General features: G+C 41.2%; 2 protein-coding genes across 17 annotated transcripts in view; both read left to right on the plus strand.

The window, feature by feature from the left end:
• Positions 1-17,865, plus strand: part of mbnl1 (muscleblind-like splicing regulator 1) — a 41,177-nt gene extending 23,312 nt beyond the window's left edge. For 5 of the 16 annotated variants that reach the window (XM_035905979.2, XM_035905982.2, XM_035905980.2 and 2 more), the window contains exons 3-12: positions 6,381-6,596; positions 6,768-6,986; positions 8,442-8,681; positions 9,668-9,721; positions 10,957-11,110; positions 11,989-12,024; positions 12,684-12,775; positions 13,169-13,213; positions 13,972-14,043; positions 14,224-17,865. In XM_035905979.2, the coding sequence (XP_035761872.1) occupies positions 6,381-6,596; positions 6,768-6,986; positions 8,442-8,681; positions 9,668-9,721; positions 10,957-11,110; positions 11,989-12,024; positions 12,684-12,775; positions 13,169-13,213; positions 13,972-14,028 (1,113 nt within the window). In that variant the 3' untranslated portion in view covers positions 14,029-14,043; positions 14,224-17,865. The remainder of the gene's footprint in view (positions 1-6,380; positions 6,597-6,767; positions 6,987-8,441; positions 8,682-9,667; positions 9,722-10,956; positions 11,111-11,988; positions 12,025-12,683; positions 12,776-13,168; positions 13,214-13,971; positions 14,044-14,223) is intronic. The other 11 variants (XM_006786560.3, XM_006786562.3, XM_006786561.3 and 8 more) reach the window with 11 other exon arrangements.
• Positions 17,866-20,464: 2,599 nt separating this feature from the next.
• On the plus strand, positions 20,465-23,841 carry LOC102797816 (ras-related protein Rap-2b-like). The gene has a single exon (XM_006786575.3). It carries the CDS (start codon positions 20,895-20,897, stop codon positions 21,441-21,443), a length of 549 nt encoding a protein of 182 aa, XP_006786638.1. The 5' UTR covers positions 20,465-20,894; the 3' UTR covers positions 21,444-23,841.
• The last annotated feature ends 2,048 nt before the right edge of the window (positions 23,842-25,889 follow it).

A 25,889-nucleotide genomic window follows, 5' to 3' on the forward strand; every position in this document is an offset into this window, starting at 1 on the left:
ACTCTGTGTGGTCCGTGTTGTAACTCTATTCTAGCCTGTAATCCTCATTCTCTCTGCCGTTGTTGGGTGAGGGCGGGGATGCGTCACCGTAACCAGTATGGCTATTATCATAGATTGACACTCCCTCTTTTCTTCATATCTCCACAAGGCCCGCTGGTCACATCAACTCACTGACCACTAATCTTCACTTCACAGATTACTGGGTGCATTGAGCCCCAATAAGGAGATGTGGGCATGAGTACGAGTGCGTGTTTATGGTCTGATATAGACATGCAGGCCTCAGCAAAGAAACGGCACTACATCACTAAGGCTCCAAAGACCTCTGCCGTCTTCTTCGCTTTCTTCAAAATCTGCTGTTAATTTGATGCTAAATTAAGAGACTGAAAAGAAAATAAAATCAATTTTTCTCTTCTCTAAATGGGTGTTATTGATTGTGAATTGCTAATTACTTAATGCTTGCAAATTTAGCAGGGATAAGATGAGACTATCACATCGGAATATTTCTGGCTCGCTCTTTTTTCCAGTAATTTGGGTGCTTGCTGTTTTACCAGGAAATTCCAGTCAACGTGCACATTAGTATATTGACTGAGTTAGCTGTATTTTATGTTTTATGCCATATTTGGGTGCATGGTAGACAAAGAGACCAACCGCTGGGTCCGGTCCTTTGAGTCTGTGCTATTCCCCAGCAGAACAAAGCTTCATTCAGAGCGTGTGTGAAGAGAAAGGGCTTTCATCTCTGTGTATGTTTAGACAGAAGTCAGTGGAACGCAGTACAGAGAACAGAGTAGCTTCACAGCACAACTCAACACAACTGAATCTTACACCATAACATCACACCACAACGCTGGAGCATCAAAGATAAGAGGGGAAGTGAAGTTGGATCAACTGTAACTGTCTCTGTAGTGTGTTTAAAAGGATGTAGGTTAACGGTATGCAGGATATAAATACATCCACGGTCACGCTTCAAATGGGTTAGCCTGCGGTAACTAGAATATTGTGTTTTGTTTTTAGGTATTTATTTTTTTAGTAAAAGGTTTGGACAGATTGATGTCCTCAGAAAATTATGCTGCAGAGTTTCCAGTTATTTTTTTTGAGGGGGCCAAAGTACAGTGGCCCTGAGAGGACAAATACAACAGAAGTGTTGATCGACCAGCTGCGCAAGTGGCAAGCTAACAGTAAACGGATAATAGCAAACATGTGTCTACAATATCATCTGAGTCATGTGATTAAAACACACATCTCAGATGAGTCCTCTGCTTCTTTTAAACGTGTCTCAGTGCAGTCTTTCACGTGCTTTGGTTTCTGTCACTTCTGTAGCTCGTCAGTCACGTAATTGTCTCCCCAGAACCGCGTCCATTGTGCTTTGTGTTCTTTAGTGGCGTTTGACCTCTCAGGGCCACCATACCAAAAGATCACAAAATGAATTCAAGTGATTGTGATGTATTTAAATTACAAAATTTGAACTATAAAAAATATAGACCAGCTCCTATTTCACTAGCATCTGGCAAACATATAGTTAGTCTGGGTTAAATATAATCCAAACAGAATCACTGTTTCAGTTGATTAAATTTTAACCTTTTGGGGAATCTTTGAAAAAGTTTAATAAACTGGAGACAGAGTGGTTCAGCTGATGTTTGCATCTTGACATATACAAAATGTAAACCTACCAAGTAGGGCTGTCACGAAATCAGAACGTTGATACCAGAAATAAGACAGTAAAGATTGAAACAATCAAGTGACCATGTTGAATATGTTAAATTATGTTAGAAAAATCAAATAAAACCAAAAACAATAAAGCTAGGAATCTCCTTAGCCTCACTTTAAAAGACCTTGAAGTTACAGTTTACCTGTTTTCTGCAGGCGTTTTCCTGAAAAGAGCAGAATTATAACTGAATGCTTCATATCGCTGTTTAGCTGTGCCACATGCAAGAATAACTGGCTAAGACATGTGTGGACAGTTCATAATGTAGCAGCAGTTCAGAGATGATCTGGTATTTTGGCCTTAAACCATTCAGACTTTTATAACAAACTATATTTAAGGGTTGCAAGTCAAATGGATACAAAAGCCCCCATTTTACTGAATACTTTTAACTATAGTCTTCACGGGAGAGACGTTTTTCTTCACCTGTCTCGTGTTTCCCTCCTTCTTGCTGGCTCGCGCACATGCACAGTGCAACATCTTGCTGCATGCTTCACGTCTGCTCCTTAAAAGGATGGGATGCAGCCCCACCCAGCATTCTTTACTCGTTGGTTCATTGTTTGTTTAAATCCCACACAATCACCAAAGCTGGGTGTGTGTCTACGAGTGTGAGACAGAGAGCTAGAAGAGAGTGCGCTCAGGGTGGGACATGTTATTGCAACTTATCATCAAACAGCCTGCCCAGTAGCCAGTGGGATTATTGTTCCCAGTTTGGCCTGGATTTTGGCAAGTCTGAGCTCACCGGGGGAAGTGCAGACTCTCACTATTAAAATAAAACATGGCCTGGATTGAACTTAAAGTAGGCAGGGAAAGTTTAGTAGTGCAGCGGCTGCTTGGTGAAAAACCCCGCTGTATTAACGTCGTATTATTTTACTAAATCATGACTCTGACCTATAATATGTAGTTTAACCCACGTCATAGTTCTTATCAACTGAACTTGGAAACACTTTCCTGAAACACACTTTGAACAATGAAGACAAATATGCCCTCTGCTCATCAGCCTACACTGATTCTAGGGAAACAGAATGAGGGAAACAGCTAATGATGTGGATGAATCATTTTTGATTGTTTTTACATGTCTTGCATGAAGCAGTGACAAACTCATCTATTCACTCATTATCACGTATTATGAAAAATCCCTAAAAAGAAGGATTTGAAGCTTCCATAGCCCAGCCCATGTTTGATTTGCATAATTATCCTTAAATCCCATCATTATCACGAGACAGTGCAATGTCCTGCTCAGACTGAGATCCCATGGTGGAGTCGAAAGAGCTGGTCAGCGATAAGAATTATCGGAGGTGATGTATCTATCTTTCCTCGACATAGTTTGAATTTTTCGCGATGGAAACGCAGACAAGCGGTGAAAGATGCCCCTTAACTAGTCGTGGCTGCAGGGCCAGCTCTATCTGTAGCGTTTTCTTTGCCGAGCTTCTCTCTCTGGCAGCGATCGGGTGGATTCAGGAGTCACTGTGTATTAGAGGAGAAGTGTCTGACTGCTCTGTTACCGTGGACACCATCTGTAGCTGCTCCTCGAGGCTGGTGATGTCACAGTAACAGACAAAAACACGACGCGAGGGGCTACGTTTTCCTCTCATCCCTGTCTGCATCTCTTTTCTTTTTTTCTTCCCACCCTGCTTGCGACAGCTCGCGATGGTCTAAACTGATCACTTCTGCAACTTCTAACATTTCACTGATACAGCCGTTGAGTCACCATGACTTTCATTTTACGCTTTCCGTCTCTCTCTCTCTCCATGCGATCAGAGTGCTTTCTCTTATGTGACCTGCTTTTTTTAAATTCAAAATGGCTGCTAGTGATGGTTGATGACATTTTCTTTTCTCCAAATGATTGAACTAAAAATCAAAGCAGCATTTTATTTTCTGCCCTCCTTAACACAAAAACACGTCCATATACAAAACTGCAATAACAAATCCAGCAGTTGACGGTTGGGGTCATATGAGGTGAGCGCAACATGATCTTTTATGTTTTTACAACCACCCCGCTTCACCTACCCCTCACACACACACACACACACACACACACACTCTCCCTCCCCTCTCTGGATGTTGTTGTCACTCTCTGGATGAGTGCTATTAGAACCTGCTTTCAGCTCCTCTTTTTTTGAACACACACCTTAGTGCCAGATTTAAAATCCTTCTCCTCACATTTAAGGTCTTGAATATTCAGACCTTATCTTAAAGATCTCATAGTACCATATCACCCCAATAGAGCATTTCACTTTCAGACTGCTGGTTAATTTGTGGTTCCTGGGGCATTTAAAAGTAGAATGGGAGGCTTTCGGGCCTATCCCAGTTTAGATTTCTGGAGACACTACTTTTAAGAACATTAAAACTTTCCTTTTTGATAGTATATATTTAGGGCTGGATCATGTGACCTGAACCCTCCATAGTTATGCTGCAATAGCCCTTGGCTGCTGCTGCACTGAGTGTTTCTTCTTCATTCACCTTTTTCCACTGACTATGTGTTTATACAGCACTCTGCATTTAACAGGTCACAGCAGATGGCCACTCCTCCCTTGGGCTGGTTATATGGAGGTTGCTGCCTATTAAAAGGGAGTTTTTTCTTCCCGCTGTTACCAAGTGCTTGCTCATAAGGGGTTGTTTAGTCTTTGTCTTACAATATAAAACACCTTGAGGTGACTGTTGTTGTGATTTGGCACTATATAAATAAAACTGAATGCGAATTCAAAATGAATGAATTGAATATGTCAGAATTGCCGAGGCCAGCTCAGCTAACATATAGCCTGGCCTGTCCTAGATGTTTGAGCACATGGGCTAACAGTTGCTCAAAGACACACCTATATAAAGATGAAAGGAATAAAAACAAGAAAAAAAGAGTATAATGTGTTTTAGATCAGTATGAAACTTTTAAGTTGATTCAAACATCTATTTTGCCCTGCGCATTAGGAAATAGCCACACATTTTTTGACTCATTGACACTGTGTGACATAAAATGTGAATAGCTAATCTGCATAAGCCATTTTATGGCTCTGTCTTTGTGCCTGTTTGTCTTCTCACTAATTAAATGAGTCCTGTGTTCATTTTTATTCAACTTTAGCAAATCTTTACTATCTGCTATCACTGCTAGAATTTCATAGCAAGTTTAACATATTTTCTGAATGACACAGTGCTGCCTTCTGTCCCATAGCTGTTCATCAGGTTTTTGATATAAAAACAGACCAATGAAAATATCAGGCCCCTTATCTGTGCGCTCCATTTTGTTATCTAAGCAGAAGAGAAGATAGCAGGCACAGAGCACGAGGGAGACGTGTAGGTAGTCATAGGCTATGCATCTGTCTTAATTGCTCTTAACCAGCTATCTGCAACACAATCTGCTGTCATTTTAAAAGGAGCTCCAAGTAGAACTTGAGATCACAATTTCAGACAAGTGGATACAACAAAATACCTTCAAAAGGACCCCCTGCCATTAAATTTCCCCTCAGTGCTCCTTCCTGTTTCCTTTGCACCTGTCCGGTGCTCCAGTGTCAGTGAAAGCAAAGGAGATGGAAAAGTGAGATGAAGTCATGACAGAGTATAGAAATGAATCCCAGTGGGGTCAGCTCTGTCAGCGAGGGAGAGCACAGTCAGATCAGCTGTACCGCAGAGCTGAAAGGAAATACGCGCCTTTCCTAAACTGCGGACGTGTTTTGTGTGCTTGCTCTCATGTTTGCGTGACATACATCTGCCACCTGTTAGAAGAACCTGACCCCAATGTGCATGCATTAATGCATATGCATTCTTGCCTGCACAAGAATGCGCTTGAGTGTGTCAGACCTTTTCCTAGACTACTCCTCTCCAGACTGAATACATAATTGGATACTCGCAACAGGCAGCAGAAAGGGATCCCTGTCTTAGATTATTATTCAGAGGCTTTGAAGCGTGACCTCCGGATGACTGCTGATATAATATAGACAGATCATATGAGTGGACGGTATTTTTAGCACCGTTTAGACATGTAGCCAAGCTGGATGTCTGGAGAAAAGCAGCGCAGCATCAGTTGACCTCCTGGGGCTAGTGTACACATACACACATGTCCCAGCTGGGACTCGCAGAAATAGCAAGCTGTTAACAATTAGTGATATACTCAGGCCAGACCCAATGTGAAACTGAGTGTCTGACGTTGAAGTAGCTATAACCAAGGATGCAGGATTTCACTAGATTGAACATGCACCATGTGTTCATTTTTCATATTTTATTGTTACATGCAAAAGGTGGTGCGCAGTGTAGTGGTTTACAAGGTTTACAAGTGAAAGCTTGTTTAGATCTACGAGGAGACACAAATCCCTATAGGGTGTCTGGATTGAAAGATTCTGCCAAATCAAACACACCGTGCTGCTGTGGTGACCCCTTGTGAATAATGAGAGTTTTTTTTTTTTTAAGTCTGCCAAGCCTTGAAGTAATGCTGATATAATGTTTACCACCCTCACCAAGCCGAGAGTGTTAGGAATGACATTAGTTTAGCAGGTATTTAGTTGTTAGGCCAATTACCTGGGTAAACCTTGGCATCGTGATGATCGTACAGGAGCTGGCGATCCTCACAGTTGTTACTCAAGACTATGGATGTCTATACAAATTTTATAACGGCCAGTTTGGTAGCTGCCAAGACATCTTTTTGAATCTGCCGTTAAATGCTAATGCTGTCACTTCTCTCCACTCCTCTCAGGGCCGTTGTTCCAGGGAGAATTGCAAGTACCTGCACCCTCCTCCCCATCTAAAGACCCAACTGGAGATCAATGGCAGGAACAATCTGATCCAGCAGAAGAATATGGCCATGCTCGCCCAACAGATGCAGCTCGCCAATGCCATGATGCCTGGCACGCAGCTACCACCTATGGTGAGAGGACACACACGTATGAACACACCACAGCTACTGCCCACGGTGAGATTACGTACATGTAAAAGCTCACACATATATGGCTCCTTCTTGTCTGCGTGGCTCTTTCCCGTCTTTCGAGTCCCCTTCATGTCAGTGCGTGTCTTTACGGAAAGCTCGCAGTTTGCGCTCCCCGCTGTCCTTTAATTCCTCTGCCTTTATTTTGTTTCGCTACAGCCGATGTTCTCGGTGACACCAGGCCTGGCCACCAACGCAAGCGCAGCAGCAGCTGCAGCTGCAGCCTTTAATCCCTACTTAAGCCCTGTGTCACCAAGCCTGATGCCTCCAGAGATCCTGCCCAGCACCCCTGTCCTCATGGCCTCCAGCCCTGCAGTCAGCCAAGTCCCCAACGCTGCCGCTGCAGCCCAGAAACTGCTGAGAACAGACAGACTTGAGGTAAAACACAAACTGACAGACTGTGATCTCATCTCTTCTATGAAAAACTTTCCATTACAAACTCTTCCTCGTGGTGTATCTCTTTGTTAGTCAGAGTAGAGTTAACCTCAATGATAATGAGCCTGTAAACAAGACAGATATTAATGGCAAGCAGCTTAACAAGCATAAGAATAACGGTGCCCTTACTTGATTTGCATAAACAGTTTCTGAAACGGAATTGAATTATAATAGCTGGTGCAATTATGCAAAGTAGAAACCAAACTGAAAGAAAATAAAAAACAGGTTGATAAACTGTGATGAAATGTCATCGGTTTATCACTCGTGTAATCCTGATGAACTGCATCTCAATTAAGTTCCCGTGGAGATGGTGCTTTCGCTCATTGCGTTTCACACAATGGCACAAGACGATCATAACAACAGAGGCGTGTTATTTAGAAGAGAGTGCTGAAGCTATAATCAGCGCTCAACGTATACAAACCGCACTAAAATTACACTTTTGTCACTTTGTCGTTAAATAGCACCTTTTATGTGTCAATATCACACAGCCACCATTTAAAATAGCAGTTTTGTGTGTTTAATAGCATCATGTCACAAAAGTAGCATAGCGCGGTATAAAGCATGTTCAGTCACACACTGCTGAAACGCTCACAGGAGTAAGGCAGAGTTGATGTCAGGAAAGCAACAGCCGTTATGTGTGCCTAATTTAAAAGAAAGTGCTGCCCTCTGGTGTCTCTCGTACTTACAAATGTCTGCGATGCAACACACAGCTGTGTATAGGGGATAAAATGTATTATGAGATTATACGTATTTGTGTTAATGTGGAAATGGTTCAACATAGTGTGGACCTTCCTGAATGCATTACAGGATCTCAATAATAGTTGAACAGGAAGTATCCAGATATATCTTGTGATGTTGGATAGAGGAAGGCTCAGCACAGGCTGAAATAATATGTAAAGGCTTTCACGGGTTAGCTGGTTTAGATAAAATCACTTCCATTTGTATTATAATATTAATATTTGAGATACGAGTGCACAAATCAGGATTTTTTTTTCTGTGTTTTGTGCAAATCTGAATTTAAGGCAATTTTAAGTGAACTGGACATAGACTATTACTTTTACTAAGGTCATCATTTTTACTGACAGTGAACTTTATAGATTTTGGTTGTTTTTGTGTTTTAGTTTTATTTTTTGCCTGGGTGGATTTGGCAGATGTGTGTGTGTTAGTTTTTTATGTGACTTATTATTGGACTGAGCCTTTTATTAGCTGGGACACTCTTGTAAAATAGATTTTTTTTTTTTATCTCAAAGGTCTTATTTTTCCTGGTTAAATAAGGGTTAAATTAAAAAGAAATAAAGAAATCTCATGTAAATATTCTGTACAATGTTTTCTCCCGCGGTGGTGAATTTGGACATGGAGCCTGCACGTTATCATTCGCCTCATCCCATTTGTCTGTAGGTCTGTCGGGAGTATCAAAGGGGCAACTGCTCTCGGGGGGAGAACGACTGTCGCTTTGCTCACCCCGCAGACAGCACTATGATCGACACCAACGACAACACCGTCACTGTATGCATGGACTACATCAAGGGTCGGTGCTCCCGAGAAAAGTGCAAGTACTTCCACCCGCCGGCTCACCTGCAGGCCAAAATAAAGGCTGCCCAGCACCAGGTGAACCAGGCCACAGCCGCCGCAGCCATGGTGAGCAGTCTGCAGAAGCGTGCGCACACTCATTTACCACCCACACAACTGGCTTTATATTTACGTTAGGGTTAGCGACTGTAGAGCAGATGTGTTCTGTGTTTCGTACTCAACTTGCTTTACCTTCCTGGTTGGTATAATGTAGCGTTTTCAGTTCTGCTTTTGCCAGGCCAACCTTAAAGGTCTGCATGTTCATGTAGGTGAAACCTGCTCATATCTGGATGATAAGAAGAAGGATCGGACGATAGTGCATTAGTAGCTTCGTTATTCCCATGCTAAGCCTTTTTTTGATTGTTGTTCCTTTTTCTATCATCGCAGAACACGAGTAGAGAGTCCAGTTCCCCTCTCTCTCTGTCTCTGATGGCCTGGCCTTAATTGTGACTCCATTGTTTCTGTGCTTCCTTACCTATAACTTCTCTTCCTCTTGACATTATTATAAAAGATTCATTGTGCTTTCAGTCCTGTCTTACAGTAACAGCACGGGTGAATAATAGTGCTGATCAAAGTGTTTTCTACATGCTTTTATTGACGTAGCAAAACAGAAAGCTCGGGGCGAACCGTTGCAATGTGAACCTGACTATGATGTGCACAGTGAAATGGAAACCTGTGAATATGTGCTTCCATATGATTTCCTGTTCAGTCACTGAGAATCGCTTACAGTAATGGTTGAATAATTTTTCTTCTCGCTATATTCATCCATCTCTGTGTGACAATGACTAATGTAGATGAGTAGCTGTCATCGATTCCTGATGATCATTTAACTGTCGAGCAGTAGAGCTAGTGTCCACACTGTGCATGCCTTAGTCCTGTTATCCCCTTGTATATTTGCATTCCAATGATTTGTTTTTTTATTTGTTTTTGTTTTTCTCACCTATACCCAAACTGCACTGCTGCCCCCATGATGCACCTCTGCTTGCTGGTTTATGTTAATGCGCTTGAACCCCATTGGCCCATTGCCATCATGTGCTCGCTGCCTGCTAATTAAGACTCAGTCGGCTGTCAAATCACTGAAGCGACCCCTCGACGCAACCTTTGACCTGGTACTATGACCTTTCACCTTTTAGCTTGGCATGTGGCTTTGTTGTAGCGCAGTGTTTTAACCAATGATACCTAGCTATTTCTGTTGTCGTTGTCTCAGTGCAATGTCTGTCTTTTCCTCTTGTTGATCTGTCATGATTGGCTGTGATAAAGTGATTGTGGCTTTCCGGGGTTACAAAAAAAACCCAACGGTCGCATCCAAAACAGCTTTTCTTCTTGTACAGATCACCTCAAGCACCAAGTCTAAATGTGTCATTTTTCTCGGAGCCACAATCAGTTCATCACCCGTAGCTTTTCTAACAACAGTCAGTGAGGGCTAAGGAAGTAGAATTTCTATAAACGGTGGCATGGCTTCAGTGTAACGTCTTAAGTCAGTGTTCAGTGTTGTGGAGCAGCTCAATCAAATGTGTGCATGTCTGTGTCGCTAGTGCATGTCAGATGGATAAGGGTGGGGGTGGTGATGGTGGTGGTGGTGAGCGGGCTAAGAGGGAAAGCCTTTAAAACCATACAGGAGTGATCCCACCGTAACAGATTATTACAGTTCAAATGATAGTTCACTCCATCACCAAATGTTGTCACGGATATTCAGACCTCAAGAATGGCCTCAAGCCAAGATGAAGCCCGCACGCGAGAGCGCTCATGGTTTTTAAACAGCAGGGATCCGCTTTCTGAGTTACGTCCCTTGGCCTAAGACCATTTTTGACGTTTTTGTCTGCGAGTGAACCATCACTTAAACATGCTTACACAGTTTATCATGGAGCTAGCAGTGCAGCCTCCCTTTTCTCTGTGCTTCTTACCTGTTACACCACTTGTTAGCAGCCTTATTGTTTTAATAGTTAATGCTTGCTTATGTTGCACTTAGTCAGCCTTAAGACTGCAGAGTTAACAATCCAATGTAATGAACATATGAATGCTTGTTAGCTAGTAGCTCCAGTAGGCACCATGCTCCTGCTTGTGTAGTACTTGTGTCAGACTGCTGCTTGCTTGCTACTGATGATATAATGATATTGTTATTGTTGTACACACAAGGATGTTGTGACAGTGCTCCTCGGATGTCCTCTAACGTATGTACCTTCTTTTGTTTTCTTTCCCGTTTTTGCCTCTTTCAACACACCCTCTCTTTCTCTCTCTCTGTCTTACTTTTTCCTCTCTCTCTTTTTTTTTTTTTTTTTACCTCTGTCTCTCTCTGGCTTTTTTATTTTCCTTTTCACTGACCTCCCTCCTTCTGGATGGGCAGGGCATCGCCCCTAGTGTCATGGCTCCCCTGCCAAAGCGGGCAGCCCTGGAGAAGGCCAACGGGGCCTCTGCCGTGTTTAACACCGGCATGCTCCAGTACCAACAGGCCCTGGCCAGCATGCAGTTTCAGCAGCAGGCTGCTTTCCTCCCATCAGGTATGGCTCCCAAAGCGACCACAACGAGTGCTCTTACCAACTGAGTGGATGCCTGGATCAGTCTAACCTGGCTTCTGCTTGGCTGGGGTCGGACAGAGTGGTAGATTGCAGCACAGAGCAGATTTTGTTTTTCTTTTATAAAGAGGGAATTTAAAAAAAATTAGGCAAGTGATAACTCTAGATTTTAATCTAGGCTTGCTGGGATTGCATGTGTGTATTTCAGTGTTAAAAGAGAGCTTTGAAAAAATGTGCTTTATGCTTTGTCCGGCTTTGCATGGCCAGTAGGTATTAAAATGGGTCACTATTTCAATCTGTCAACTAATTGCCTTAATATAATTCTTTATAGCTACCTTCACCCCATATTAAATGCAGGCCCAGGATGATAGGTATGAATACTAGTACTCCAAATAATTTGTATTAGTTTAGTTTGTTTTTTTTAGTAGGTTGTTAGACTTTTCACGGTGTGATCACTCATATTTCGATGAGGGGCTTCGGCTTGGGCTGGGATGAATGGGGCTGGGTAATGGTATCTGGTAACAAACACCAGTTTGAAGAGTCTGGCTTCTGCACACATCTGCTGTTCCTCTCACGTCTTTTTAGAGTATGTACGTAATGTTTAATGCTCTGTAGTTACACTCATAGCCCTGCTCTCACTCTGTCATTCACACCAAAGATGAAACTGTAGATTCAATTAACTGGTTTTCTGATGATGAGTTTACCTCTTCGCCTTTTCCAATCACTGATGTCTGTGTCCAAGAGATATTAACCTTTTTTTTCCCCACGTTATCTCTCCCTTCACTCTAATGAACCTTGTGATGGGCTGTTTTGATTTCTCTTCCCTATCCAATCCACTTCCTGTTGCACTGCATGATGGACAGGCTCAATATTGTGCATGACACCTGCAGCCAGCGTTGGTAGGTCCCGGCTTTCCTTCTTTAGTTGTTGTTTGTTTGAGTCGCAGTTTTAGTGAAATGTACTTTGTTGTGTTCATAGACAATTTGTAAGCATTTTTGTTTGGTGACCTGAGAGTCAGTCCTTTGGTTACGTGATTTGAGGCAAAGGCAAATAATGTTTTATATAAATGTTGTTTATTACATGTATAAAAACATCCTCATGGTTTAACTGAGCTTCGTTATTTTGACCTCTCTGCCGTATATATTGCTCGACCACACTTGTCCTCATGCTCGTTCTAAACTTGGCTTTTGGCTGGTTTAACCTGACACCTGTAGAAACCCTTTGAAAACATTAAACAAAACTGAGGGGGGTTTGTTAGAGTGGTGACCTTTGTCTCCCTCTGCCACATTCTAGTTTTTGTTTTTCTTTACTGGAAGAGTACAGCAGCAGTTTAGTCTTATTACACGCAAATATGGAAGTAAGTTGCTGCTGCCAGACAGCGATCTCAGACTGTTTGATCCTTATCAGTGCTGGCAGGGGGAAGAAAGGGAACCAGTTAAATCGAACCCCTCTCTGACCTCCTCTCTCTCCTTCTCCTTCCCTCATTTGCCTGGTGTGTATGTGGCTACACTGCTCCTCCTGTATATTTTTTGCTTACATGATTTTCCCTCCAAAAAAGTTCCCATGATGCACGGTGGTACTCCAGCCACTGTGTCTGCAGCCACCACATCTGCCACAAGCGTTCCCTTCGCAACTGCCTCCACCAATCAGGTTTGCACCTCTACCTCTAGTCTCTCTCTCTCTCTCTCTCTCTCTCTTTCTCTCTCTCTCTCTCTCTCTCTCTCTCTCCCTATCTATCTATCTATCTCAGTGCACATGGATAATCTGGGAATGCTTGTGTGTTAATGCAAGGGTTGGGTAAACAGCAGTACTCCCTCTTGTTGGCCTACACTACAGTCCAACATAAAGTTTTGTGAACACAAGCAGTGCTATAAACTAGTAGTACTTGTCCATTTTAACTATAACTCTTTTTCTTAGATTATATACCTGTGTTTAAAAAGAGCAAACAACAACAACAACAACAACAACAACAAAAACATGCTGTATTGTATTTTAATGTGTGTCCTCATTGTAACCTCGATTTTTGTCCTTTCCCATTTTGAGGACTCTTCCTTATCAAAGTTGACTTCCAACGAATACATGCAATTGGTATGTATGAGGCAGTGTTTTTTCCCCACATTTTTAGAGCCATTTGCACAGCTTGTGCAATAGTTGCTATCTGTGCCCTTTGGTGCTTTGCTTTTTTTTTTCCTCTCTTTTTTTTCTGCTGCTTCTTCCAGCACGTAAAGCAAAGCTTTACCATATTCTTTGTGTTAAAAAGCTGGACATACTCATTATTAATGTCAGAAAAAAAAGTTATAAAATCAGTCTGTAAGATGACTTGCTGCGTTGTTTAAGTTCAGTTCTGTTGGAGGCGTTTTTATGTAAGCAGCAAGCTGCATTGCATAATCATAGGTTTCCATTAAACAGGATTGATGAACAGTCGAGATGAACCATTATGCAGCTGTTCTTCATCCTGGACTAGTTTTATGCATTTTATCGAGGCGTGCAGGTCAACAACATGGAGGACTTAGATTTGCATGGGGGAAGCCACCTTACTGACAGTTTCCCATCCACCTCCCCCGCCCCAAACTCCCACCTCGTGTCTCCCTTCCTTTCAATCCTCCTCTCTCCCTGCTATCCAGAAGTGTCTGCATCAGTTGTGCCACAACTGTAGCCAAATTGCTTTTTTTTCCCAGCTTGTCATATTTGTCTCTTTGTTTTTTCCAGCAATAACTTCATCTTAATGCGAGGAGATGATGTTAAAATATGTTGATCTGTACTTATTTGCGCCGGCCAGCCTCAGCTTTGCCCGTTTTTGCGTCAGCATCCTTCATTTGATCTCTTGTCTGTTGTTCTATCCCCAGATTCCAATAATATCTGCAGATCATCTGAGTAGTCACAAGTACTTGACTCAGATGTAGTTCCTCTCAAGAACAGTGAGTTCCTATTTCAACTCTCACATATTCTCTATTCATCACAAGTTGTTTGTTTTTTTTTCTCCATTTGTGTGACTCATATTATCTGCTTCAAGTTTCCCTCGAATTTGTATGCGCACAGAGCTTCTAACCACACTTTACCATCAGTTTGATTTAAGCTAAATCCACCGTCTCTTGCAGATCAAATGAATGTGTGTTGGCACCGTCCAAGCCAAAAAAAAAGAGTTCAGCCTTTATGTACATAACCTTCAGAATGTCAAGCAGTGGGACAAGGAGGGTCTGCCACGTCTCATCACACGTGAAAACATCAAGGGTACAACACATGATCTGTGCCATCTTCCCACATATCAATGTCAAGAAGAATTTGCTGTCAAATTCAACATCCAGCTGAGAGAAGAGCATATCTTGTTGCCAGGGTCGGCGTGTCTCTCTCCCCCCCTCGGCGGGGGAAACGTTCACATGATACCTCTGTGTCGGATTGAATCATAGCACTCAGTTTCTTCTAGTTATTATTATTATTACCGCATGCACAGAAGGTCAAGAGCGTTGTTACATGAGATGACATTAAGTGCTGGTACAATAGTAGACCAAGATTTCCTTTCCTTTTTTATTTGTTCTGCTTTATTATTATTATTATTTTTATTTTTTTTAATTGATAGCCATATTTCAGCGTTTACAAGAGTAATGCAAACATGCACCTTGAATTTGAATTGAAATCTGAAAGGCACAATGATTTTAACAGGATTTTATTCGCCAAATGAATTAGGCATGTACAGTATTGTGTTTTTACAGCTACTAGTGAAACTAGATGTTGACATGAGGGTCTTGGACATATGAATGTTCTGGGTAAACCAACATACCTGTGTACCTTGAAAGCACAGCCAGGCTAGCTTTTCTCACCTCGTGATGTGCTATAAAGGCCATACAGCTAAAACCAGAGTGTTATCTCAGCAGTGTTATTTGTTTACCGAAGGTAAAAGTTTTGTATGGCTCTTTTTTTTTTTCTTTTTTTGTATTGTTTTGTTTTTAAAAATCTCCATTGTGAGTGTTTTTTAACTTTTTCTTTTCTCAAATTAATCAGTTTTAGAAGTGGGTTTCTTGCCAAATCAATTTGTTTGGTATTTGATGTTTTTTTTGTTCCTTTTTGTTTGTTTAGAATCAGTAATGGAGGGTTTTTCTAAAGTTTGTCATAACTCTTTTTCATAGACTAGTGTTGTTTTTCCTTCTTGGAATTAAGTCGTTGGACAAGTCCATTGACTCTAAAGCCTGGCAAAGTAGAGGGTGTAGCTTCAATTGACATTGCGTTACCGTGTTTCCCCCTCTTGTAAAGAGGAGCAGCTCTTAAACTGTGTCTCCCAAGAAGCACTGTTGAGCCATGTGTGGATGCGAACTTTAAACAACAAGCCCAAAGGTCTAGTCGGTCATTTAAACCACATGTGCACTTGAACGATTATTTGTCCAGTCGCCATATTTTAATTTCACATCCCATCCCAAGTGAACTTTCATTTTTGATTTTCTGAGGAAGTACAACACGTTCAAACGTTTGCCTTGTATCTCATGCAAAAACACAAAGGTTTTCCTCCACGCATAGATCTGACTATGGAAACCAAAGCACAGTTTGTTTTTTTTCTCTCAAACTTATCCACAGTGGGTGAATACAGAGACTTCTCTGCAGAGGCTGAAACAATTAAGGAAAAAGGTTTATCATCTTTCATTCATGTGTCTTGATTTATGTTTTTCACAGCAGCGTGTCTTTACCGATTGTAATGTACCTAACAAAGCCTTAGATTACAGTTAATGGGTCCTCGCCCAATCAAATGTACTCTCAATCACCGTGCAGGTAAAGAACACCAATGATGTTTTATAGTTCTCTCACATGCCGCTTATGATCTTTTTTTTCTCTCTCTCGCTCTGTAACAATAACAATTACTCTCTTAAATTTCATTGAACTTATGTGTTATGTACTACTTAAGAATTTGAATCTATTTGATGTATGTAGTTTTAGATTATTTTTCTTTTTTTTTTGTTGTTTTGTTTTTGCCTTACTATATATTACTTGACAACATTGATATAGCCGTTGTAGATGTTGAGGTAGAATGACATTCATAACTTTTTTCAAACCATATAAATGATAATGTGTTAGTTTTAAATATTCACTTCATTCATATAGCTGGATGTCTTTTTCAGTTGTGTTACATTGTCAGTTAATTTTTTGTTGTTGTTGTTGATGAGAAGACTTTTTGATACGAGGAACGAGATCAATTGATTTGCTGCACAGCAGCGGTCTCTGAGTTTAACAAGAAAAAAACAACAAAAAAATCAAACACACACACACAAAAACTATTTTAACCAACTTAAATTTTTCCTTGTAACATGTCGAGATCATGTTTGAAAATACTATATTGTACTGAAATTCAGACTGTCCATGTTTTAGAGTAAAAATTATTTTCTACTGTATCCATTTCAAAGAGATATGTAATTTTGTTTTTGTTTGAATATTTCTTAAGTTTGCCCTGAATGTCAGGCCAAAACGAGCATAGAGATTTGACGGGTGTTCGGATGTTCGATAGATAGCGAGATTAGGAGCGAGGAAGCAGAGGCGTCTGTTTTCCCGAGGAATCAGAAATGCTGCAGATTATGAGTTCGAACCTAAGGGACGAAGGTTGTCTTTTTGCACTTCTGTATATAGTCAAATGAACAGAGAAAAAAATGTGTATCATATTGAGATATTATTTTGAATAAAAAAAGATCTATAATTATAAGGAATTTTGTTAGATTAATTTAAATTCTTAAATTAGAAGACCAGCTAAAAGAAAAAAAAATGCTTGCAAAGAAGGGCACTAGTTTCTTGGCCAATGCATTCAGAGAAAGCTATGCGCTTTTTGTCTTATTTTATAAGTGGCTAGTATTGCCAGGGAATGTTGTAGGGGAGTAGATATCCCCATATCATGCTAACTCCACCCCTCTTGTAGGATGACATATCCAGTAACATTCATATACCATTTGTTGGACTTGGTCACGCAGTATTGCTGCTCCCATGGTACAGCTGATACATGAACCTGTCAAAAATGTGTATTCTATTATAGTTTGATTTGACTGCATGTAAAAGTACAAACACGTAAACAAAAGATAGATATGTAAGGTAATAAGATAACACCTTCAGACTACAGAATACACAACATTTGTTCTTTGTTTTTCAAATTATCCATGCAGTAGATAACATCCACAGTGGGAAGAAGTGATACTTTAGAACAAGTCATCTTACTCTTGTGTGATTAAAATAAAAATATTTTCCAAGCAAACTTGTTATTTAAAGAATGAGAAAACATTAGCACTCATCCACCCCCCGGATACATTCTCATAGCCGTATAATTACAGTCCACGCTGACTCACGGGGCAGTTGTTCCTGCTCTTATAGCTGTGCACTCAGCAGGTGAAGGCTCATCACACCAAATGCTTATTTGGCAAATTTAGTCTTTAAAAAAATGAATGTAACAGTCGCCAGACAACATCAGATGTGTTTCTGACTCGAGGCTGCTTTGTATAGTTGCTACAGAACCAAAGCACCATTTTCTCCAAACCACACGTTCAGTCTTCAGGCTGCAACCGAGGTCTCGCTTCCCTGCTGGGCGCACATGTACGCTTTGACTGCTTTTTACTTGTAAGTGCACCCACCCAGTTATGTATTTGCTAACAGTTGCCACACAATAATGTACTATTCTGTCTTCATATTTGTTTATGCACATTTTATTGTTAATTGACTCTTGCTGTATGGATGAAAAAAAAAATCTGAATAAAACAATATTTGATTTGCTCATGCAACCGTCTGTGTGGTTCTCTGCATCGATGTGAGTGAATGCCACAAAGGTGGAAATTTCAAGTGATGCAAAATCAAATCACCTCATCATCTGATTTCACTTTTAACAGGGATTTCTTAGGTGAAGAGGACAACTTATAGTCATTACAGCTGTCTTCTCCTCAAGGGTTCGAGGCCATCAAGATAACAATTCTGGAGCAGCTCCGTGGAGAGCAATATATGACATGTTGAAGGTTGCATTAATTGTGCTCAAGGCGATTTTCATGACATCGCGTGTATTATCTGGGTCAGAAATGATAGTGGTGCTTTTGAATGACACCTATATAATCTCACATAAAGACCTGTGCTTCCTAGTGCATGTAGTTCCCTTCCTAGGGAGAGTGAGTGTGTGTAAATTACATGCCACGAGCACCTAACAGGAAGATGTTTGCACACTTTATAATTTAAATCTCACCATAGTTAGCCCTGCTGTGTTCCGCATGTCAGATACCTTGCAGCTAACACAGAGCTGGTGCACAGCTTTCCTGCTTCCTCTTAGACTTTCAAGAAGTTGCCTGTATTTGGACAGGTTTGAAAGCAAATGGGGGAAGTTGGATGTGGATAGGTTCCATGAGCTCCATCTATCAATGATGGACTTGTAGTAGCCCCTCAGCCACTGATGCGGTGAGAGGTTCCAACTTTGGGCTCACAGACACTTTATTGGTGCATAAGAGTTATCAGTTTTTTGGTTTCTGTGCAAATTATCCAGGAAACCCCACTAAGACCTGCACTAGTGTAGCCAGCGTGTAAGTCAGTATTCCCTGAATTTGTCCAAGGGTCTAACTTGTGGTCATTGTGCACTCAGAAGCAGACAGCAGGAGGAATTGGTATCAACAGGAGCCCAAAACACTTTCACATTACATAAGTTACCCAACAGAGAGCGAGAAGGGTTTTTTATATAACTGTGGACAGTCTAAGGGTTTCTATCTGAACATATGTGTCTTATTTATGTTGATTTAGGCTTTAAAAACAGTGTTGTGTGATTTGTACTTCCTATGACCCAGGGGCGATTCTAGGATCAGAGCTTTGGGGGTGCTGAGCACCCAGAGAGCTGCTCAGCCAGGCAAGATAAACTTTACTCGTCACGGTGAGACGTCACTGTCTCTGTCAGTCCCTGCACCCTTAAATGTCTCCAGTTGTCCTGAGTTCTCTCTGACTGTCTCCTTGGTGCATTTAAACCCCTGTTCCTCCCTGTCCTCATCCTCTGTTGTCTTCGTTTCCGTCATCAGTCATCATAATTTTACCATCTCTCTAAGATCACTAATAAAAAAAAGTCCTCTCTCAGTGAACTTTCAACCAAAAGGCAAATAACCAAACCACATGTACATCTAATAAAAGATAAAAATATTGAAACACTGATCCAACATTATTCTTGATTGACGGATCATTTGTTCTTACACTTTTACCTGAATGTGGCTCCTGGGTTAAAAACACATGTTTAGGTTACCTGTGTGTAATATATATATATATTTTTTTTTTAGCTAAAAAGAAACATGGCCTGACTCCTACCTAACTATATAAAGAGTAACTGAAGGTTAAATGCAGCTAATATGTCCTGTTTTAAGCCAGGCACTTAAACCTCCGCTCCACTGTGTCTCAGCCAACATCACTCTGGCAGCAACGGCGTTAGAGCCAGAGTAGGGGAGAGCCGAGCTGGAACAAACCATTTTGGGAGGGGGGGATATCTATACTTTTGTAGTTAAAATGTTACGTCTCAACCAAGTACTGTCACACAAACAGCAAATATTGTCAGAAAAGTAAGAAATCTTTGGGGCTGCTTTGATTCATTTTGGGGGTGCTGAAACACCCCCCAAAATGGGCTAAAATCGCCCCTTCTATGACCGTACATCCTCATGACGGTTTGATCTTTTCAGGTTATAGCAGTTGATGGGGAACAACAAATGACCCATGATTCACCTGCATTTGCATTTATTTAAACAGAACTGGAAGAAAATGTGGGAATTTTGAAGTGCACAGAAGAGCCACACAGCTCTGTAGTGTATCACAGAATGGGCGGAGACACAGAAACACTGACTTTTCAGCATAACTGTGATTAGCAGCACATTAGCAGCCCCATGCATATGCACATTGACATTTTATTTTAGTCGTTTTTATTTTATTTTGTGTGATTACAGTGCCAGCGTTTCCCTATAAACTATGCAAAGTGGTTACAACTCTTGCATTGTGCATACTGCTTGTTGGTGTATAATTACACCCTTTGCAATACCTACACTTAACACACAAAGCATACAATGCAAACACCCTGGGCCAGCGCTGAGTGATGTGACTCCGTCACTTCACTGCTGCCCTGTTATGTTTCAGGTTTTGTGCTTTGCAAGCTACTGGATTTCCTTTGTGATCAGTTAACTATGTATCTATGCCCATGTGGCGCACATGGCGCACACTGACATATGCGCACCGATTACCGACTAACTGGATAATCCCATTACTAGACACATAATTACAGAGTCTACAGCTGCGAGCAGTGACCGTGAATATGAATATGAGGGCAGAGGTCACGCCGATCGGGCCACAGACGTGCATACGACTGCAGTATCGTTCTGTCTGGTCATCTGATTGCTGTGACTGAAGGGTGTCGGCTCCTTTAAGAAAACGGAACTGAAGCCTCGGCTTTTGACGCTGCTCAGGATGTGGGCAGGAAACGCCATGCAAGAGCAGTGAAGCGATCACGCTTCACGGCCGCCGTTGCACAATACAGCGCTATCAAAAATGTGTCTTAATTGAGCCCGCTGATGCCCAGGAGCGGCCATTCTCCCCGGATCCGTGCTCCGCGGCCCTTACAGCGCACGAGAGGGCGATTTGCCGGCGTGGGATTTGAATCCTATCCGAGCCAGAGGGCAGCCTTCTCAGCCTGCTCGGCTTGAAAACATCGGGGCTGGCCAGCGGGTGGCAGAGTGAGGAGGCTTCGTCGCGGAAAAGGAGGTGTCTGCCTTTTATTTTTTAAGAATATATATACATATACCTCTCCGCGGCCATGAGGGAGTACAAAGTGGTTGTTTTGGGGTCGGGCGGAGTCGGCAAATCCGCGCTCACGGTCCAGTTCGTGACGGGCTCCTTCATCGAAAAGTACGACCCCACCATAGAGGATTTCTACAGGAAGGAGATCGAGGTGGACTCGTCCCCGTCGGTGCTGGAGATCCTGGACACGGCGGGGACCGAGCAGTTCGCCTCCATGCGAGACCTGTACATCAAGAACGGCCAGGGCTTTATTCTGGTCTACAGCCTGGTGAACCAGCAGAGCTTTCAGGACATCAAGCCCATGAGAGACCAGATCATCCGAGTAAAGAGGTACGAGAGGGTGCCCATGATCCTGGTGGGAAACAAGGTGGACCTGGAGGGGGAGAGAGAGGTGTCTTCCGGGGAGGGCAAAGCTCTGGCCCAAGAGTGGAACTGCCCGTTTATGGAAACTTCAGCCAAAAATAAAGGATCAGTCGATGAACTGTTTGCAGAGATAGTCAGACAGATGAACTATACAAATGTCCCCAGCGGTGGAGACAAGTGCTGTTCATGTGTCGTGCTCTAAAAGACAAACAAACAAACAGAAACTGTGCATCCGGGCTGTTTGAGCTTTCAAAGTTGTCCTGCAGGCTTTCTTTTTTGTTTTGTTTTTGCAAAAGTATTCGCTCTCCTCACACTGTTGTCTTATTGTTGCACACAAACACACACAGACACACACACAAAATCCACGACAACAATCAAATATGTATCATATTCTGGAAAAGTGTTTACATGAAAAAGTACTTGAATGTTTGGGGATTTTTTTTATAGCTTTGTATATGACACTTCTCTGGAAATGTGCCTCAGTGGGGATGTCTTATTGTGAAACCTAAGAGACACGTGATTTCTGGTTATTTTTGTGTTTTTTCTTCTTTTCAGTTGTACTGTTTATATCTTCTGGGCTGGGGTCTTCTGTCTCGGAGACTGGTTGTTCTTGTGTTTTGGGGCTACTACACCAAATCCCTAGGCTTAAATGGGATTGTTTACCTTTAGGGTCTTTTGGTTTTTTGGAAGGCCTGAAAGTGTTTAAAAAAAAAAATACAAATCTGATTAAATTATCAGTCACCACTCAAGCCTTGGACAGGTTGCTCGAATCAATGTCACGTTATCTCTCCAGACAGTAAAGCGTGATCCCAGAGGCACAGACCCACCCGCTAATACTGAAGCCGTGGACTGTGGTGGAGTTCTTTTGCCAGCAAATTTTTATTTGTTTTCTCCCCGCCCCCCCTTGTCTCTGGTTTGGTGAAAGTGGATTTATCGTGGAACTTGCACTTAGCTGACGGTGTCCCTCCCCAGTGTGCACAAACGAGGACCTTAGTGCATTGCTGTCGCTGCATGGGGGACGCCGTGACCCCGTGTCAAGTGCCTTCCTAAGAAATCTGTGACTGTGCCAACTCATGAGCCCTACTTCCTCTGCAGTGAGTCATGATGGCAATCAGAACTTTTCTAGCAGTTTTCAATTTACAGTCTAGTTTCACTTGTGCTGAGAATGGGAGGCGCTTCTTCCTACTTTACTGTAAGGAAGCTTCGCTTGTCCTCGACCTGCTGTCCAAAGGGTCAGATTCAGGCCGTTTCTTGAGGTACTACTCCAAGAAGAACAACAGAATAACTTTACCCACTGCAATTCTGGTTCAGTGAATGGAAGCCATGTCTGTATGTATTATCTAGCTGTTTTGTTTAGTTTTTTTCCCTTTCTAAAATGTGACATTCTTTGACTTACCATAATTGTATTTCTCTCTTTGGACAAATCTGCCAATCCAGCTGTCAGTTTGGAAGACTTGTAATACAAAACAGATTTTACGTAACGCTGTGTGCTGTGCCCGTCTGTGCTGAGGATGTGTATATGCGTTATACTTTCGGGGTGTTTTCAATTTGACTCTCACTGTAAACAACTTTAGGGCTGAAACAGGTAGTTGATTAATCCATAAGCAACCGACTGATAATCACAAATCACTGATAACATATGAACTGTGTAGTGGTGCACGTAAATGGGTATAGGATGAGCTGTAAAATAAATAAGGACATGATGCTATGATTTGCTAATCATTTAAAAAAAAATGTAAATTAAAAGTAAAGCAAAGACAAGTGAAACAGAATTTGAATTTTATGTGGATAAAGCAATAATTTTCCACTTGGAATTTGATGCCAGCTGGTTACAAAAAAGTTGTGACTGTGTTGCATCACCTCTTTCTTTTTTCTTTTTTTTTTCTTTTTTTAACACTTTTAAGTGTTTGGCAACCAGAGAAGACAAAATGTTTCATCGTGCTTGCTTGATATGAGAATTAAGCAGTTAAGTGCCAACTTTGTCATATATTATTTTATATGCTGCCAGATGTTTTGTCTGGACTAAAGGAAGGCCAGGTTTGGCATCCGTACTCCTACCACAATCACTGGTGATGGATTTCAGAACATGTTTCTGAGCTCACGCAGTCGCTTCTGCTGCAGAATGTTCTGTATTAAAATGCAGTGCCTCCTGCGGGCCTGAAAATAACAGCCATTCAATAATTGTTTCCAACACTGACGCACGTGCAGACATTTCTTTTTTTCCAGATTCTCAGAGTCTTTTAGCAACGCACAGCTTTTCCAGTTTTTTGTTGTTTCTATCACTTAACTAACACACACACACACAAACATACATACATACATATATATATATATACGTATATGTATGTGCAACATTTTAGAACTTGTCTTTGTACTATTTGCACATATAACAGTGTTTAAATGATTTGCAAATGAGTGCATTGTGCTTTTATTTACAATTTACAGCAATTTGAAAAGGAACTCGCAGTGACCGTGGGATTCAGTGGGATGTGCAAATGGGATATCTTTCAGTTTTGTTGCTTTGTGTTGGTCACACAAAGCAAGTGATTTAAGGATGTCAGTGAATCTGTCGAGCATATTTTTCAGTGCTTTTGGATTTTTATACATATCAATAAAATATTGATTTGAAGTATAAACAATCATTAGCTGCATATCTTAAGCTTTTCTACTATTATTTTCCATGTTAAACAACTGAAACCTTTCTTTGTATTTATATAATGTGTGATTATGTATTTTATTAGGTACACTTTACAAGGATTAGGATGGGCCCTCTTTTACCTTCAGAACGGCTTTAATTCTGCTCGAACCATTGCTCAGAGATGGTCCATGTTGACATGAGAGCATCACACAGTTGCTGCAGATTTGTCGGCTATACATCCATATTGTGGATCTCTTGTTCTGGAAGACAGTGAGCACTTTTTGTGTCAGTATCCAACTTAAATCAACCATACATGCTCAAGACTGACATTTGGTAAGTCTTTCTCAGTCTGCCCAATGAGCTGTTGTAATAAGTGTCCAGAAACCACAAAGCTTCATGGTCAAATTAGGAAAACAAATTTGAGAATGTGACTGCACTATTCAGGTTCTATTTAAAGAAAATGTTCCCTTTTGTAAAAATACATACTGTCCGCTGTTGCTGCCTCTGTCATCAGAATCTGGGCCACTAAAGCATTTACTTATAATTCACAAAATGCAGTCCTGTAGTTCTACTGAAGTTTACGAACAGTTCATGTTCATCTCAGTGATTATTTATAAATAAGTGGTTCATGTTTTTTTAAATAATGACTGTAAAAATGTTGCTTTAAAATGAGTTATGACTCAATTCAACCAATCAGAACATGAACACAAAAGAATGTGAACTTACTGTAAAAATGGCAACTAAGATCAATCTGATAATAATTTCATCAGGTTTTTCTATATTCACTTTTTTATATTAAAAGAGGACAACACAAAAATCAGTCCAAGGTGAGGAGTCAGACTGATTTAGTGTAATACCTTGCATCACTACTAAATGATTTTCTGACACATGTGTAAAATACTCCAGCTAAAGCCCCTCACGGCCTGTTAGAGGGACATCATTAGTATATATTATATAACTAAAAGCTTCATACTTCTACATACGTCTAATGGAAACAGACATTTTACTCGCTTTCATTTATGTAAAAGCTGGAGTTTAACTCTTCAGCTGAAAATCACTGTATAAAATAAGTACTCAATGTTAAGTGAATCCAAGGGGTCACAGTCATCTTGGTTTGTAAGCACTTATAAAACAAGCAGCGTATGTACAGCTGTTGAAGAGTTTTCCTCAGAACAGCTCCAATATTTTAAAGGCCCAACATGGTCATATTGTTCCACATGTTATGTAAATGTGCAAAATTAAAGACCAGTGTGTATGGATGGCAGATGGCCGCCCCTCCCTGAGCCTGGTTCTGCTGGAGGCTTCTTCCTGTTAAAAGGGAGTTTTTCCTTCCCAGCTTGCTCATAGGGGGTCATATTATTGTTGGGGTTTTCTTGTATTATTGTAGGGTCTTTAAACTACAGTATAAAGCACCTTACAACTAAGTGCACCAATCCCAGTTATAACAATATGCTGTGTACGCACTGATCAGTGGTTATGGTAAAACCTCAGATGATGAAGTAACGAGTTAACACGGGGCAGATTTTAGTGGTGTTACAATGGGAGAATCAGTCTGAGGTGTTTTCCCATCTTGCCATGATTCTCAGATTAGTTACACACCTGCAGGGATTTAGTCACATGACCTGGCAGGTTTATCAGTCTGGTGGACTATACAATCCACTATGCATAAATGCCTGAAACAGAATCTTGACAATGCTGCAAATATAGGGATGATCTGATATCGTCGTGTTGGTGTTGTTCCCAGATCATCATGAAAATGTTGTTCCAGGTTCAACATTGCAAGTAACCAATCACATTATTGTGACATTATTCTTTTGCGCACCAACCCATTCGTGCATTTATGAAATTCCAATGTTGCAAGGACAATATCAATTCTGCTTAGCGTTTATTAAAGGGTTAGGGTTAGGGTCATCTGGGAACAACACCAACACGAGGATATCAGATCGTGCCAAATATAGGTTGCCACAGTCAAATCACATTTGTTTTTGCTTATCTGACTGTGTATAAATT

This window comes from Neolamprologus brichardi, chromosome 18 (assembly GCF_056152115.1).
Source record: "Neolamprologus brichardi isolate AB-2024 chromosome 18, ASM5615211v1, whole genome shotgun sequence".
In the NCBI taxonomy this organism is placed as follows: Eukaryota; Metazoa; Chordata; class Actinopteri; order Cichliformes; family Cichlidae; genus Neolamprologus; species Neolamprologus brichardi.